Source organism: Ammodytes marinus, assembly GCF_949987685.1.
Source record: "Ammodytes marinus genome assembly, chromosome: 6".
Lineage (NCBI taxonomy): Eukaryota > Metazoa > Chordata > Actinopteri > Uranoscopiformes > Ammodytidae > Ammodytes > Ammodytes marinus.
Window position 1 is genome coordinate 16834254 of NC_137235.1, and position 18654 is coordinate 16852907.

The 18654-nt window shown below is 41.3% G+C and overlaps 2 protein-coding genes across 2 annotated transcripts; both read left to right on the top strand.

Annotated features, from left to right (window-relative positions):
• Positions 1–786: 786 nt before the first annotated feature.
• On the top strand, positions 787–4997 carry LOC307252447 (transcription factor Sox-10-like). The gene is made up of 4 exons (XM_080030116.1): positions 787–884; positions 1269–1939; positions 2334–2602; positions 2798–4997. Exons 2-4 carry the CDS (start codon positions 1500–1502, stop codon positions 3580–3582), a joined length of 1494 nt encoding a protein of 497 aa, XP_079886242.1. The 5' UTR covers positions 787–884; positions 1269–1499; the 3' UTR covers positions 3583–4997.
• Positions 4998–7263: 2266 nt separating this feature from the next.
• On the top strand, positions 7264–14003 carry rnaseh2a (ribonuclease H2, subunit A). The gene is made up of 9 exons (XM_080030247.1): positions 7264–7330; positions 7636–7771; positions 7935–8006; positions 8196–8322; positions 8425–8512; positions 8602–8739; positions 11505–11592; positions 12762–12885; positions 13275–14003. Exons 2-9 carry the CDS (start codon positions 7645–7647, stop codon positions 13435–13437), a joined length of 927 nt encoding a protein of 308 aa, XP_079886373.1. The 5' UTR covers positions 7264–7330; positions 7636–7644; the 3' UTR covers positions 13438–14003.
• The last annotated feature ends 4651 nt before the right edge of the window (positions 14004–18654 follow it).

The window sequence follows — 18654 nt, forward strand, 5'->3', positions numbered from 1 at the left end:
ATTATAGGCCGGTATTCGCCAAAAAGTGGACAACATTTTCTGTGCGCACATTTTTTTATATAAATTAGTATAGTTGCGTTAACTGATGATTTGATTCATGACGCTTACAGATGGGACTTAACTGGGTAATGAGAGAATTTATACTTTTATTTAATTTCTTTTTTAAAGATCATAAATCTTCCAGGGATTTTTTTTTTATTGATGGATTTATTATCGCTGATTCATAGGCTAAGACTAGGCCTATACAGGCCTATATAGGCCTAGCCTACACATCAAGTAGCTATTCATTCACTTAACTTTTAAAACTTTTTTTTACATTTTATTATACAGATTGGAACTCAAAATTGTAAAATGTATTTCCTGTATTAATCTGAATCAAGGTAAATCAGAGAATCAGTGATTTTCTTTCCTTTTTATTTTTTGAGAAACGTGACCACAGGAGGCAATAACTCTCTTCATGATTGTTTATTTGTTTGATATAACATGTCAACACATCCAACAAAGCTGGCCTTCTCCTGCCTCTAAATGGGCGCACTGTAGAGTCATTTAAGCTTCTCCGATGTAAAATCTCACCTCTTCTCTGTTGGAAATGTTGCAGTGATGGACAGACGGGCATTAACTGTGCGTCGTGTCCGTCCAATCAGAGAGCAGCGGGATAATTAGAGGGCCAATGGTAGCGCGACGTGGTGACAGGGGGCGGGGAAGGCTGTGTGCTGGAATGCTGCCTCTCTGGGAATGTTTTCCACTTTCAATCACTTTTTTTTCTCCCAGTCCTTCTCACAAGGCGCTCTTTAAGCTCCGGTGTTGCCACACAGAGCAGCCATTCATCGGCTCTACAGTCAGCCACACACACTCCCATGTTGAACCACTGGATATCTATACTGGTAAGTTATGTAATTTTATAAAACTGATTTTAAAAGATAAACGTTAATATGTCTATAGTAGTAATGGTTTGATTCTCGTTATTATTTATTTATATAGTTTACGCGTAATTTGTCTTCGAAAAAAAAAGTCTGGGGAATATTATTTTTGTGGATGCGATTGTGTCCGCCAACAGTATTTTTGTTTTCAGTATTCAGTTTTTATTATTGGCTAAATATACAGTGTTGTTCGTAATATAGTCATATTTAGTCCGCAAAATCTCTGAACCCGTTTAGCTTGAAGTAAAGTGGGGGATGTTTGTTTCACATTAAAATTATTTTTTCATAATTTCCCCCTTCATTGGCATTATTATGCTAATCAAATTGCTTCTATTATATGATCTGTAGGTGTAAGTGCTTTTGCTGAGCTGATTTCCAATCAGCGCTGGAGAGGATTTGGACACTTTTACCCAGCAGAATGGCTTTGCCTGAGAAGAGTCAGCAATAACTGGGATCGTCGCAGGCTCCACACACCTTATTCAATTATAAACAATTTATTTCAACTCAATAGCTTGGACTGTCTCTGAAACAGATTTTGCATCTGAGAGTTGTTTTAATAGTTTGAAAGTATAAAAAAAAATGTCCGGCGAGGAGCACAGCCTGTCTGAGGCGGAACTGAGTCCCGGAGGGTCAGACGACGGTCACTCACTGTCACCGACTCATAGTGGAGCGCCACCCGGCCAGGACTCACCTCTGACCGGGCCGCAGCAGCAGCTGACCGGCCTCTGTGTAGATGTCAGCGGGGAGGATGGAAGCAGATCCGAAGCCAAATCAGAGGAAGAGGAAGATCGCTTCCCGATCGGCATCAGGGAGGCGGTCAGTCAGGTGCTGGATGGCTATGACTGGACACTTGTGCCCATGCCGGTGCGCGTAAACAACGGAAACAAAGCGAAGCCCCACGTAAAGAGACCCATGAACGCCTTCATGGTGTGGGCGCAAGCGGCGAGGAGGAAACTGGCCGACCAGTACCCCCACCTGCACAACGCCGAGCTCAGCAAGACCCTGGGCAAACTGTGGAGGTTTGTATGGCGTCGTTGTCCCACAAAAGAACAGTGTGGCCATACAGTGGCCCATTTCCGGTGTGTGCGTAAAGGATAAGTGGGGATGTAGAGGCTGAACCCAAATGTTAAAGTGGGCAATTTATAAGTTCAAATTGGTGATTGTAAACAAGGAAAACATTTAGAAACAGAATTCTACTTTGTGTGTCCATTTTAACATTGTATAATGTGTTCTAAAACAAATTTTATGATGGCGAGTTTTACTCTACTTTTTCATGTATTTATCCTTTACGCACGGTGTTTGAATGTTACTAAATTTCAAATTTTCCGACATTTTCTAAGAAAAAACGTTCACGTTAACTCGTTAAGGCATATAAGTAATTTAAAAAATCGCTCTTCGTTTTTCTCCCCCCAGGCTGCTGAACGAGAACGACAAGAGGCCATTCATCGAGGAGGCGGAGAGGCTGCGAAAACAGCACAAGAAGGACTACCCGGAGTACAAGTACCAGCCCCGGAGACGCAAGAACGGCAAACTAGCGACTTCTGAGGCAGATGGCCAAGGGGAAGGGGAGGCCAGCCACTCCCAGTCACACTACAAGACCCTGCATCTGGAGCACAACGGCGTGGCTGGGTCTCCCCTGGGCGACTTGCATCACCACCACCATCACCACCACCATCCTGCTGGTAGGCTGCTCACAGGTTCCTAGTCTAAACATAATCATTCATATTTTTAATTTGACAATTCAAGAGATGTGTGGTGGAAAAAGGGGGAACATAAAGAACAACTTAGCTAACTTTTGATAATCAAACACTAAAGAGAGACAAAAACTGATGACAGACTTCACCTGACCATGTTGCTCCTTCTCATCTTTCCTATAGGTCAGGGTCACAGCCCGCCCACACCCCCCACCACCCCAAAGACAGAGCTCCAGTCTGGGAAACTGTCAGATGCCAAGAGGGAGGGGGCTGCAGGAGCGGCCGGAGGATCAGGGGGGTCCAGGGGAGCCCTCGGTGTGGGAGCTGAGGGGGCGTCCGGTGGTCCGTCATCCTCTAGTGCTAAACCCCACATCGACTTTGGCACCATGGACATCGGCGAGATCAGCCATGAGGTGATGTCTAACATCGAGCCGTTTGACGTCAACGAGTTTGACCAGTACCTTCCTCCAAACGGCCACCCGCAGAGTGCCTCCGGGGGCCCTGCGACTGGATCCTCGGCCTCGTCTTACGCCTACGCCCTGGCCGCTGCTAGCGGGCACTCCGCTTGGCTCTCCAAACAGCAGCAGCCTCAGGCCTCTCCGTCTTCCTCTGACCCCTCCAAGGCCCAGATCAAGAGTGAATCAGTGTCCGGGAGCCACTACGCAGAGGCCTCGTCCTCTCCCTCCTCAGGCACCCACGTCACCTACACCCCGCTCAGTCTCCCCCACTACGGCTCTGCTTTCCCCTCGCTGGCCTCCAGGGCTCAGTTTGAGTACGGAGAGCACCAGGCCCCTGGGGCGTACTATGCCCACTCCAGCCAGGCCCCAGGGTTGTACTCAGCCTTCTCCTACATGGGCCCTACACAGAGGCCTCTGTACACTACCATAGGAGACCCCTCCAGCGTGGCCCCCTCTCACAGCCCCACACACTGGGAGCAGCCTGTTTACACCACACTCACAAGACCTTGAGGGAGACCAGCTGAGCAGAGGGAAATATGGGAAGTTTGTGAGTGAATCTGTGTGTCTGTTGGTTTGAAAATAAGTGAGCGTGTGCTTGTGTATATCTGTATGTGTGTGTGTGTGTGGGTGGGTGTGTGTGTGTGTGTGTGTGTGTGTGTGTGCCATATTGATGTTATATTAGAGGTTTTTACTTTTTTAGCCAATGTAATGCAGGACGCATCCACGGGGTCTTACAAAGTTACGAACCAGCCACAAAGTCACACAATGTAATGTGTGGATCATGGGTCAACAGCCAATCAAAAATGAAATAGACCTTAACAAACGTGTGCCATCATAAATGTATATGTTGGAGTTGTACAGCAAGTGTGTGTATACAAGAGGCAGATGAGTGTGAAACTGAGAGTAAACAGATGTTTTCGGAGATGAGTGACTCTGAATTGACCCAGAAACGATGGGTCTCGACTGACATAATCAGATTTCATTAACCAAACTAAAGCAGTTGTTTTTGATGTTATTGTGTTATTTTATGAGTAGTCAGTTTATTGTCGTTGTCGATATCCTAGGGTGTAACTTTATTGTGACTGATTTGATATTTCACTAATAAATCTGCACCACTTGCTTTGGGAAAAGCATGTTTAATTTCAACAAGATATTCCCTGTTTTTTTTTTGGTGGCCAGAAAAATTATATTTGTTACCCGTTTTTTCCCTTTTTCTTTGTAGATAGCACCCTCTGTATCTCTGTCCTTTCTTTACATTTACTTTACTGAACTTGCAAATTTAAACATTTAAGGGGAAAAATAGGAAAAACAGAGGGAAAGAGAGCTCTAAAAGATGTATTTCAACTTATCGCTGAGTCTTGGACACTTACCTCAACTCTTTTCATTTTGTGCTAATAGCAAAGGAGGAAATATGACTCTGGTTGCCTGCTTAAGGTATTCAATATTTCTGAAGAGCAAACTTCCGTTTTAGCCTTCTTTTTTTAACTTTTAAAGTGCCTAACATGTTACTGATTAATGTCTGATTTATCCAGTACCTGAGTTAAAATCTATAAGTACAAAGTCTCAACCAAATCTCTTCAGATAATTGGCCAGCTTTGGGTCCTACTTAAGGATTAGAATCACATGTACGACTGTTCTGCACTGCATGTAGGCCAAAAGCATGTTTTTGTCTTTACAGTTTTTCCTGCATTGTGCCCAAATAGCCCTCTTCCTCTTCAGCAATGTGAACAATGGTCATTACCACATAGGCTTCACCTTTATTAAGTGATGCATACTTTATCATTTTATACTGACCCTCTTACCATGTAGTTCTTTTTTTGATGTTGGTAATAATGCATTGTGTCACACCTTTGCTTCTTCCATTTTTGTATAATTCTGGATAGTTTTGTAAAGTGTTTGCTATACATTCACTTGAGTATTGTGCTTCCATACAAGAAAAGCAATGTTGAAATATTATTGTTGTCATCTATTAAATCAATTTATTTATAAAAAAATAAAAAAATAAAAATAAATTCTGTGTAAGAGATTTATTTTGCAGCAGCAATGGTTGAGAGATAAAACACTGGGCAGCTGAAACAAAAAATAAATTAAAAACATGCTGCTGACGTGTGAACTGTAATAACAACACTGTCAGCGCCCCACAACCCTAAGCTGTTTAGAGTGTTTGTGTGTGTGGCAGGCTAAAATTGACTACTAATTCCCCACATTTAATCGGCTGGGGACTGCGTGTTACTGAGAAAGACAAAGAGAGCCATTCAGTAAGTGAGAGGGACAGAAAGAGAGAGAAGGGGTGGGTGTAAAGAGCCAGAGGCAAGGCCAATTTCAGCTCAGTAACCGGTGTACACTTGGACTTTTGTACATGGCTTTCCTTTCACTCTGCCTTCTCCTCTCCACCTGAGGCTCGCTCCCTGCCTCCACATTCAGCTGCTGATCAAAACCCATTCAGTGGGCATTCAAGATCAAAATGTCAAACTCTCTGTACTGGCAGTTCGTTAGTGTGAGGTTAGTTAGTGTGGGAGAGACACAAAACTAAGATGATGATGGACGTGGTGATCACAGATCAGCCAAAAACCTGGGGGAAAGCTGAAACAACCTAAAATAAACAAGCTACAATTGGTTTATACAAAGAAAATCTTAAATGTGATGGCACTCAGAGCACTTGGACTAATTAAACCAATTGGGCTATATGCAAACAAATACTGATGGAGACACTTTGTGAGCAAGGAGAGAAGAAAAATGATGGAGCAGGAATTAAATAAATAAAAAGTTAATTAGGAAATATCAATTACTGCTGTGGTTTCAGCTTGAGGCAAAGCCGTTGGGCTATTAACCAGAAATGAACTTGAGCTGCATAAAACAGTAATGTAGGAAAATATCAAAAAAACAATTACATTGTGAATGAACCATATGGACATCTTGGAATTTATGGCGGAACTATGGTTTGGAATAAGCCTGGTCCTACCAGACCATCGCACTTCATTTAATTTGTACAGAAGGTCTAATTGCTCAATTGACAAACGTTACCTCACTTGAAGGCAGCTGTCTGTTGAAGTTTTAAACTATTGGATCTACCCAGTGCCAGGCTAGTTTGGAATGTGGAGACATTTCAACATTAGAAGTTAACAAACATGCAAAAAAAAAAAAAAAACCCCACAACAGCAGCTTATCTGTAAGCAAGTAGCATTGTTGTTTTTAGACTGCATTTACATAATAGTTTTTGTAAACGCGTTTACATTGTTTGCCTCTGTTTCACCTCACACATTTGATGGGAGAAGCAACCACGCTAACCATTGGGAGCAATTTGTGGGTCTCGCCCAGGGATACTCCTACATGTGGCAGGATGCAGATATCAAACTGCCAAACCTTGCAATCAGTGGATGACCACTCTACCTGCTAACCAATTTAGTTTTTTTCTTTGCCCTAAGGCCCCCAAATGTGTTGATCTACCCATGTCACTCTAGTCTTATGTCACCTTTAACATGTATATATAGATGTATGATAAATAAAAGCAACGCAAAAAAGTATAGATACAGTGTTTTCATCAAATCCACCTGTTTGGATTCCCAAGGGCAGATTAATTAGGCATACTATTAAGCCTACACTTTATCCTACTTTACCACTACTACTTTTCTATGTTTTTTCCCACAATATTTATTATTATTATTTGTTAGGCTACTTGCCTTGCAGATTAGGATTTTACACACAAAGCATTGTATTATCTTTGTTATCAAAAGTGTAACCAGTGTTACATCTATCATCTTATCAATCAAATTGATATAAAATAGGTAAAATGTAATTCATGATGACCAGTCGCAACATTAACTTGTGCAGTTTACATGAAGGGAGTCACCCTTTCAAAGGGTCAATTTTGTTCAGTAGCATACTTTGTCTTTGAATATTTTAGCCTAACTAGAATTAGATACTAACAACGACTTTTACTTAGGCCTACATATAGTGATAATAATTAGCCTATACGTTTACTTACGGAGAGAAGGAGAGTTCTTCATGAGACATGGATATGAAAATAATAAAATAACAGCAGGATTCAGGTGAGCTGTACATTTCCAGACCAGACTCACGACCTAGACCAACAGGTGGCGGTAATGCGACTTAATATAAAATAGGAAGAAAAAGAAGAAGAAGAAAAAGAAGGGGACGCATGTGACGCATGTGACGTCATGCTAGGGGCGCCAAATCTGCAACACATAAACATCGTGAATACACCACACAGGCTGTGAAGACTTAACCGTTTAAATAGGTAAGAATGAGATGTATTTAGACCAATAATATTATATTTCGTTCATGTTTAAAACTTCTTAAAAAAATAAGCCTATTCTAGTAAAAGATACTTTCAGTTTTAGTAGTTTGAATCGTGTCAACATCTTACTCAGCTAACGAGTTCTTCTACAACATAACAGCGCGCGAGCTCACATCTCTGTGTAACTGACATGGCAGGTTGTCAGGAGTAACGCCATTAAGTCATCTTGTTTCAGGGTTAAAGATAGAGTTGTTGACTTCGGCGTAACAAGATGTAAATATTGAACTCGTTTCTGTTGCCCTCAGCCCGCTGCAATGGACCTCAGCCCCTTTGAGACAAACAACTCGGTCAGCTGCAGACTGTCCTCTCAGATCCCTGATGTCTGCCGGACTGAGGACTGCTGTCTGGGCATTGACGAGGCAGGCAGGGGACCTGTGCTGGGTATGCTGGGGGTTATTTCTTTTTAAAGAATACCTTAGTTTAAAGAAGACAGTCATCCACAATTATCATAGGTCATGATTTGATCTACGTTTGTTTTAGTCCTTCTTTCATAGCTTGGCATTTGGTTTAAAAACATTATAGTAAATGTTTTGTATTATTTCAGGGCCCATGGTGTATGGAATATGTTTCTGTCCAATTTCCAAAAAGGAGGCTCTGAAGGACTCAAAGGTGGCAGGTAAATCCTGCTGGCATAAGTCTCTACCATAGATAGTATAATAATCGAAGTCATCCTTACTTTTATATTTTTAAAGTAGTTATAAAGCCCTCTGCAAGATAATGAGCATTGCATAACTTTTACATTATTTTTTACTGCGTCCTTTTACATTTTGTAGCAAATGTATGCATTGTGCTGCTACCTTATCAGATTCAAAGACACTCACAGAAGCAGAAAGAGAGAATCTTTTCGAGAAACTGGACGAAGCCAAAAGTTATGTCGGCTGGGCTCTGCAGATTCTCTCACCGAACACCATCTCTACCAGCATGTTACAGAGGTATTAGACACGTACAGTATAATGTACGATGAGACAACACCTTTCTCTGTCCACAAAGCCTGCTTCAAATGTGCACCCTAATAACATATCTGCTTTTATTAGGACAAAATACAACCTGAATGCCCTTTCACATGATTCAGCGATTGGTCTGGTACAGTATGCCTTGGACAGTGGAGTACAGCTCAAAGAGGTATGTAAACAAGTCATATTAACAAAAAAGGACACACTTGATGTAAGTAAGTGGGAGACCCTCACAAATAACTCTCTGGTCGACTGCAGGTGTTTGTGGACACAGTCGGCCCAGCAGACAAGTATGAGGATAAACTCTCAAAGCTGTTCCCAGGTATTGAGGTGACTGTGAGGCCAAAGGCTGACTCCCTCTTCCCCATCGTCAGTGCAGCAAGTATCTGTGCGAAGGTAAGTGACCACAAGCCATAAGTCTTTCTATTACAGGAGTGGGGAAGGAATTATGGCAGATGTTTTTTGACAAATGCAATGTTTGAGTTCAGTTCAGCTACCATTATAATGGTAGCTGAACTGGTTAAATGTCTTTGTCATAGGAGGGGGATGGAAAAATGTAATAATATCATACATACTATAACATAATATAATAATCTAAAATAATACTTACCATGTTTGTGGCGGGGCAGCAGAGCATGGCGGCTGAAACGCTGAGTGGCTGGGAACAGAAATGAGCAAGTGTGGGTTGTTAACTTCTGACTTTTTAGACAAAATACAGTCCAATGGAATGTTATTGTATTGTGCATGTTGTCCGTGCATCGGCAGAAATCAATGTTGAACATGCTAGGACCTGTTCGGAGTGCTAACCCATTAAAACCAAATAGAGCTGGATGCATCCACATTGTTTTATCAGTCCTCTTACTACTAAGCCAGTTATAAAACATAAACATGCAGAGGGGGGAGTAGCAAATGATGTCCCCCACAGAAGTAGTTTGTTTGGGCTGTGATTCATGTTGAACACTTTTGAATTTTGTGGTTAAAATAATTAAGCACAACTGTTCATATGAATCAGTAGAGTTTATTAAGGTCACAAAGAACTGTTCATAGCAAGTGTAAAAGTTGTCTCAGTCAGTTATATGGGGTTAAGCCTGCTTTTCCTTCTTCTAGAGTCATGACAATAGCCCGCTTTTCTTTCTTCTAGTCATGACAATAACCCATGGAGTAAAAAATAACTTTCCACTTATATTATGTATGACACTTATGCCTATTGCATATTTGTTTTTCCCCTGATAACTATAATTCACACCATGTAGTACAGTAGTATGTTTTGAGAGTATTCCTCCACAGCTTATATCAGCCTACTACGGTTGAATCACACCTAAAACATCTTCAAATACACAGGGCTCCGCTGAGAAGCAGACAGCAGTAGGTCTATGCCAGGAGTGTGGAGAGTCATATGCGATGCTGAAGGAGGAGAGTCATTTAAAATGGGGAGGGGGCATATAGCGCGACTACTGGATAATATAAATATGAGCGGCGCTAAAAGTAGTAGTCATTAAAAGGGGCCACTCACGCTAGGGCCGCGGCCCCGTGCCAAAGCTCATTTGCATACTAAAGTCTAGAACGTTTGGCTAGTGTGACCACGCCAGCTGTATTCCAGCAAGGAACAGCCCCTTGGCCACGGCACACCTGGGAGAGGTGTGCCGTGGCCAAAGTACAGATGCTAATGAGATGACATGCGCACAAGCAAGCACACAGGCGGCGTTCCTGACGTGAATTTATTAAGGATGCATAGTCCGTTAACGTCCGCTGCCTTACTAGTCGGCACCAGAATTGCCCACCACTTGGACTTGTAGCTACATAAAATGTGTGAGAATTAACGTGTGTGTAGGCCTAGGTGTGGGCTAATAAAAGAGGGAGAGAGCTAAATAGGTGAGCGCAGAAAGCAAAGCAAAAAGGTTTTCGTGTTTACTCACGTTCGTCAGATGATTTTTTTCTTTTTCCTCCCGTCAGCTGTTATAACTTTACGCATGGCGGTGGAGACGCACCCAAAACAACACACCGCGGCCCGGTGATAAGGAAACAATAGCCTACACTAAGGTTTAACATGAAACTTTATAAAGACACTTAAAAAAACGATCTCTGCCCATACAAAAAGTTCTGACTTGGATTTGATGGAGCGATGTGTGTGTGTATAAAACCATCCAGTACGTATGGTCTGATGACGGGCCGTTATATTAATAATAAACAGCGTGCTGCACAAATATGAGACTGTCCACCGCGACCTATTACGTCAAGGCTACATTTAAAAAAAAACAATAGCTTAAGGATTCCCGTTGCTCTAATGTGGAAGTGGAATATATGATGCAAATTTGGCCGGATGAAAATATTCACAAACAGTCGTATAGCCTACAAGTAGACTACGCTCCAAATCCTAAACGCGCACGGTGACGTAGGCAAGGTGCAATCGTGCCCAGGCCACGAGCAGTGTGAGCACAGGCCAGTGGGGGGAACAGGCAAACGGCCCTAGTGTGAGTGCGCCCAAAGAAAGAAAAAGTTTAGCAGAATCTCTTACCTGAGATAGTGCGGCGGCTGGGATGTTATCTTCCTCTTTTTCTGCTGTGGCGGCAGTAGCAGGTTGGCAAAGTGTTGTGTCTCGGTAGCTTGTTAGTGCGGCGGTAGCTTGTTGGTGCGGCAGCTGGGATGTTATCTTGCTGGTAGCTTCTTCTGCAGGTAAAACTCCGACACCCACCCCACCCATCGCACACCTCGCGCACCTCCCTCGCGCCTCCCCCACCCCTCGCACATCTCGCTTGCTTTGAGTAAGTGTCTGGGATTTGGAGTAACTCTGCCCGACAGGCCTCCTATTATAGTAGTAAGATAAGTCGATTTTATGGTATAGTGATGCAAGCGATGCAACTTGTCTTTGCCTTAAAGCAAATAAGCTGATGTGTCAGAATAGTCTCATTGTTGAATGCAGTCATTGCTCTGTTGTAAATTAATTACTACATGTGTCTTGTGAAGAACATTTCTTTAGTCAGCTGACTACAGACGTCTCATGAAAATATTTAGTCAACTTCACCGCTGTTATGTCTGCTTGCATGGATGTCTTTAAGTGCCCTTCATTAAGGATTATAGAGTTAACATTTGCAGCAACCGGAAAATCTTGTGTCCACGCTTAGTTCAAAGTCAGTAAATAGTTTTTCTGATTCTATTTGCAGGTGGCCAGGGATCGTGTTGTAAAGACCTGGACCTTTGCTGAAGACCTGGGAGAGGTGGATACAAACTACGGCTCAGGATACCCAAATGGTAACACACACAATCTACAGCGACTATAATGATAATCCATGTTTGAGAAATACTTTAAAATCCATTGAATAGAATCAGCATCACCTGTGTATGCAGTCAGTTGATGTACATTTTATTGTACAGATGAAAGGAATAGACATTTGTCAGGGGTGTCCAAACTTTCTTTTACTGAGAGCCAAATACTGAAAAATCTACCAAAGGCCCGGCCACTCACTAGAGGTGAGGTATATCACTTTTTGTGTATTAAAGTTAGACAAATCTATTCAATGATAATAAATAATTAGGGCTGTCAAATTAACGTTAATTTCGATTAATTAATCACAGAAAAATTGACACGATTAAAAAAATTAACGCAGATTAATCGCACTTCTATAATGCCTTTTGACCCGGTGCAAAAGTGGTGCGGAGCTGCAGCTGTAGCTCGCCGGGCCGGGCGCGTGGGTTAAAGGGAGAAAGGTAAAGAGAGAAGCAAGGGAAAGGGGCCGACTCGAGGGCTCTATGGACGGTTTATGGGATGCATGAAGGTAGGAAGACATCTTACTTAATTCTCCGCAGTGTCCGTGCATTATTTATTTAGTGGGTGCAACAATGTAGGCTAGGTTCAAAACAGTGAGTAGGCCATATCTCTCAATCTTCCTCCAATTTTGTTTGCTAGCTGTCTAGCACCCGCCCGTGTGTGTGTGTGTGTGTGTGTGTGTGTGTGTGTGTGTGTGTGTGTCTCTCAATATTTTTGCCTATGAGTAGGCTACGAAATGGTGGCAGTGCAGCGCTGTCTGTTGTGGGAGATGGAAAGTCGTAATTTTGTCTGCTTGTTTTTTTGAGAAAATTCGGCGCTAGTTCATGTATAAAGCTGGCTGAGGGGAGGAGACAGAAGTTACGAGAGACGGAGAGCGAGCGCGCGCGAGAGAGAGAGAGACAGAGAAACAAACTGTAGCAGGCTATACAGCTGTTTACAAACAGGTATAAAAGTGTCATATAAGTATGCGATTAATTTAGATTAATTAATCACAGAGCCTGTAATTAATTAGATTAATTTTTTTAATCGCTTGACAGCCCTATAAATAATGTTTTAACTGTGTCCCTTGCCTTGTAACATTATCTAAAAATTATAGTTATAAATGCATGTTGATAAACTAATACTGAGGGTTTGTTTTCCCCTTCGTTTTCAGACCCAAAGACTAAAGCGTGGATGCTGAAGTACTTGGACCCAGTGTTCGGTTACCCTCAATTTGTTCGATTTAGCTGGAGCACTGCCCAAACCCTGATGGACAGCAAGGGTGCAACTGTCCACTGGTAAAGTTCCTTTAAACTTGATGTTAGGCAAAGTCCTTTAATGTATTTTAATAGACGTTATTATAGGAAGAAAAATAAAAAGATAAATGAAATCTAACAAAACAAAACATGATTGAGAGCTTTTTGGAGATTCTGCTCTTAGAAAATTACAATTTTATTTGTTTTAAGAGTTTAAAAAAAGCTTCAAGCTTTTTTTCCCAAGTAAATAGAAGTCAAGTAACCAATTTGAAAAGTGTTCCTTTGTGAGCTTGTAAGAATACTTGCATGTGTTGTGTGAAAACCACAAAGCTAGGTCACACTCAATATTTTGTGTAAATCATTTGACTTTTAAGAGATGGATTCTAAGCACATTGTAAAAATCTGTCTGTCTTTGTTTAATCTGTTCTCAGGGATGATGATGAAGAGGACGGGGAGAAGGCAGCACAGCGGCAGAAGAACAAGTCCATGTTGTCCTACTTCAGTTCATCAACTGGAGGTAACGACCAAACCCTGACCCACCAGACACACCGCTTTTTCACTGAGCGAAGGCTGAAGAGCCCTGACACACTCTGAAGACAACACAGTAGAAGACATGCACACACACATGATGGAAATATAAACAGCCCAAACATCTTGGGCACAGATGTGGATGGATGTTAAGGAGACATTGCATAAAGGACAATTGTATCACCAATGTGGACTTAAAATGAGGATCCGTCTTTATTTGTATGTTATTTTTTATTTTTTTTATACATAAACATAATGATCAAAACTAAAACATTTTTCCTACTAACATCCTTTTGTTTTGAAACTCTCTACCATACTTGTGAAATAAGAAAACAGGCATTGTTGGGCAGTTGTAATCTGTAATGCCAATACTGCCCTCTGGTGGCAAAATAATAAAATACACCAGAGGTTTGAAAAAGCATCATCAGTGTTTCATATGAACCATGTTCTGAAGAGTGCAGAGGCCTGTTTCAGGTAGCTGGTTTTACATACTCTGAGTTTAATCCTGCGCTCTGAGTTGGTCAACTCAGAGCGCAGGGTTGATGAGTAACTCTGGGTTTTCGGTTTCAGAACAGTGGATCAGCGTTGGGTCAATCAACTCTGAGCGTGTTCACTCTGGGTGGAGCGTGTGCATAAAAGCCATCGTCAATGGATCGCTGATAACATGATTCACACCATGGACAGAAGAAACAAATGCGTGATCCTCCCACTTCTCCACTTCTCAAAAAAAAAAAAAAAAAAAAACTTCTCCACTACTCCCACTAGAGTTAGAAATATTAACGAATGAGTTTATGGTAGCCTATAGAGAAGAATTAACGGGGATATTGTCACATAACTCTGATCTAATCTCCTCGGCAATTCAGAAAAAAACAGAGCAATCATTTCGCTTCCGTATGAGAAGCCATAGTCTATTTTAAAAAGTTACGCATATCAGCAGTAAAGTAATAAACCTGGCGCGGCACAGCATTTCTGACAGTGTTTTATATTCGCTGTATAATATGTTGGGAAGCTATAGCCCACTGTGCAGTAAACAGACTGTCGCTTCTTTTAAATGGGGAGTGAAAGACATTAACGTCGAGACACATTAGGTGACAGTTTCCATTGAAGAGCCTGATTGATTTATTACCAGATCCATTTTCCTCAAGTGATCAGTTTAAATTATTATATAATTTTTATATTTATATTAGGCTATTTAACGAGGCTCGTCTGTGACTTTAGGATCGCACAAGTGAACAGTAACTATCGCGTGCAGCCGCAGCGTTACATGAATCCACCTGACATAAATCTGTTCAGTGGCACAGACGTTAAAAAGCATACAATACAAATAGGTTTATTAATCTGAATGTAGAGCATGTCACGATGTGTAAGGTGGCCGCCTATATGAACGGACCGAGGGCTGAGAACAAGGCTACTGATCAGATAAATGATCGGTCAAACGTAAAATCATCAGGAAATGATAAAAACATCCCGATGGAGATTTCTATGGAGTGATTTGGCTTTAAACTGTACAGGGACGCGTGTGACAGTGGCACTCTTCCTTCAGTCGGAGCTGCAGCGTAAAGTGAAAACAAACTCAGGGTAGGTCTAACCACCTCCTGAGCAGGTTAGACCCATGGCGTATATTGCCTCAGTAACAGACTCTCGGTTGCGCTGAACCTGCTACCTGAAACGGAAAACCCAGAGTTTCCACCAACTCAGAGCAAACAAACTCTGGGTTGCCTCAAAACCAGCTACCTGAAACAGGCCTCAGCTTGTTCCGCATACACTGAAATACAGGTCCTGTCATTTGTATCACTGTGTTTTAGGATACAGTACTGTTTTAAAGGGCATGGCATAATGTGTTGTCCTGTGTATCGTACGATTTATGGCGCATATATCAAAACAAGGAATGCAAACATGTTTTTTTACAAAACCTTTTTGAAAATGCAACAAAGTTGTCAAATACTAAACAAATATAATAATTTAAAATAATTATTAAAATCAGTGTAGAAATCGATAAGCCAGCTATTCGTACCTGACAGCATACACATTTAGCGCAAAATTAATTAATTGAGGTTCAATACCCAGGGGTTGTTTCTATTATGAATACGTTTTTTTTATTCTAATTTTAAGGTTTCTTTATTTATTCTTCTTATATACAAAGTTATAGAAAAAACTCCCACAGACTGTTAACAAGACCTTCATCAGACATTCTTTACAATTGAATTGGATTTCTATTATCTTGAGTTTTCTATTTCACACGTTGAGACTCCTCCCTTCAAGTGTGAGGTAATAAGGAGAATAAGGTTTGATGGTATTACTGCATACTGTTCCCCTCTTTAAATACCACGGTGGAAGCTGTGTATCAACCCAACAAAACAGGTCAAGCGTTGCGTAGATCGATCTTGTTGCCAAATGATTGTCTTCTCAGAAATACCAGCAGTTTTCTCCTGTTGTTGATCTGTCTCGCATCCCAAGAGTGTGTCATCCTCTTCTGACTCTCCAGGTCTTTTCTCCAGACTTAACGCACTCAGAAAGCTTCCTGCATGACTTGGCACACATCAAATTTTGCCATTGGAATGTTAAAGGTGGCTGGTTACAAAGGGGTGTCCATGATATCGTCACAGAAAGAATTTGAATAAAAAATTCTCAATTGATTTGTTAAGTTTAGCAAAGGTCAACTAAAAAGGCATATCCATCTGTCCGTCCCTGCTAGTTCGTGTTGGGTTTGTGTCTCGACTCTTGGAACTTCTTCCCACAGTTCATAGCTAAAGTGGAGACCGCAAACGAGGACAGGATCACAATCGAGGTCCCCACAAAAAGAGACGACGCTCCTCTGGGGGCTGCTCTCAGGACTTTCCTGACGAAGGTTTCTCTGTCGTAGGCTGTATTGGTGCTCACTGTCTGGGCCATGGGCTCCATGGGTATGGTCCAGCCTGGTTAGGTGTTGGGTCTGCTGCAGCCTTTAGCAGGAGGCGTCTAGATTGATCTGCCCTGACCAATATGTTGCAAGGCTGGATCTGTTATGTTCTGTCAGAATGCTTTCCTGATCCTTGTCCCTTCCTTAACACCCATTTATAACCTGCCTGGGCTCCTGTCTAATCCCTTTAAGTAACCCTGTGTCCTACTGCGTCAATGGGATCATGACTATTTAAGCATAAGACTGTCTCCTTTAGTGCCATTAGGTCACACTGTAATGTTCAGTGTTGGGAATAACGCCGTTTAAAATAACGGCGTTAGGTAACGCCGTTCTTTTTTCAGTAACGGGGTAATCTAACTAATTACTTTTTCCGTCGTTACAACACCGTTATCGTTACTGAACGTTAAATGCGGTGCGTTACTATGAATTGATTGAATAAACTGTGTAATCCGAACGCACCCCTGGCTCCATACTACACAAACTGCTAGTGAGGAGACCGGTGTGTTTTATTCAGTGTGGATGACATTATAACTGTCAGTTAGCGCCGTCACGTCAGTCAGCCGGAGCGCCTGTTAAGTGAAGTTTCTTTTTCTTTCTCTCTCTGTTGTGTGAGCTTGCACGTTGCCGCACTAACCACCTATCAATCCACGGTTGAAACGTGCTCTCCCTGAGTTTGTTTGCATCGCCCTTGTGAGTAAGTGCATGGAGTTTCCCGATCTCTATAAATTGTAATTTATGCACGTTATTAAACGGCCGCGATTCGCCGGTTGCATCAGCTGTTTAGCGTGTCATCACGAGCCGAATATTGCTATTGTTCTTTTCCTGGGATCTGTATGCTGCTGTGCATGTTAAAGAAGGAAATAAACAGGATAAATCCTCTCCTCCTCTCATCGTCTCATGCTTCATAGTCTGACGTTTTTGGCTGTTTTAGCCGACACCCCTGAAGTGAATCCAGTGATATTAGCAGATCAGCACGGTACATCCAGCAGTTTCCTCTACTACTTTTGTTGAGAACAAAATAGGCCTACTTGAAGTGCAGGATAGGCCTAAACCTCTTGCTGTCTGTTGATGTGCAATAAATATTGAAGGTTATGTAGCCTACAAGTAGGCCTACCTGTCTGTTCTACTCATTTCAACTGACTTGTGAAAACTGCTCAGAAAAATCCAAATTGACAATTTTTTTTTTTTTTTTTTTTTACACTAGGCTAACGCAAATAGTTACTTTCCCTGGTAACTAATTACTTCTATTGTAAAGTAATTCAGTTACTAACTCAGTTACTTTTTGGAACAAGTAGTGAGTAACTATAACTAATTACTTTTTCAAAGTAACGTTCCCAACACTGGTAATGTTCCATGGTAAATAAATGTAGCTGTTAAGGTAATAGAATCTTGCTCAGGGGCTGTAAATCAGTCTTGCAACAACTCAACTATGTGTAAACCTAATTAGGAAAGGACATACATAATAATGACATTGACAGTAGCGAGGTAATTTCTACTTTCCTTCCCTTGTTCTTTTCAATGATATTTAAATTCTGCGAACGTTTCCTATTCATCACAACTAAAAGAAAAGTGCTTTACCCCTCTAATATGCTCCATACGTTTAAATTTGTTTTACATTTTCTTATCTCAAAGATAACGGGCTGTAATAGATACCAGAAGAGCTGCCAGAATGAGCACTTTAAACTATAATATCAGACTACCATGTGAACATCCCTTAGATGAGACGAGATAAGAGCGACCGAATAGAGGATTGATCAAAGATCCAGGTTGATTCAAGAGTACATCTGATTAAGAAACAGTACGGGGCAATTAAACAATAAAATTCAGCCTGAAAGCTCAAAATAACGTTCTGTAAATTCACACAATTATTTTTCTTAATAAATGTTTACAGCCATGGACATAGTTTATTATTAAATATAGTTTAAATTGAAATGATAAATGAGCTAACAGCATTACACAGTTCTGTACAATATATTCAAAGCCCAAGTATTTATTGTCCTCAATGATGATATACTTATCAGTTACATATATTGCAAATACTGTAGTAGTATCCCCCTCTACATTTAGGTAGGTCGACAGAAAGATATTGTTGGAATGATGAGGCAATATTGTCAGACCATTCTGGTAACGGATAACAAGTTCTAATACATTTATTATGCAGAAAATTCCATATATATACACAGTGCGTTCCAAATTATTACGCAAATGATATTTTACTCAGATTTTCCTAAATAGTCCATGCAAATGACAGTCAGTATAATTTTCAAGTCATCAAAGGTTAGAGTATGATTCAAATTTTGTTGAACAAACCTCCCAATGATAACAGTATTTTTTTCAAAAATAAAAAACTCAAAATGCACCGTTCCAAATTATTATGAACAACA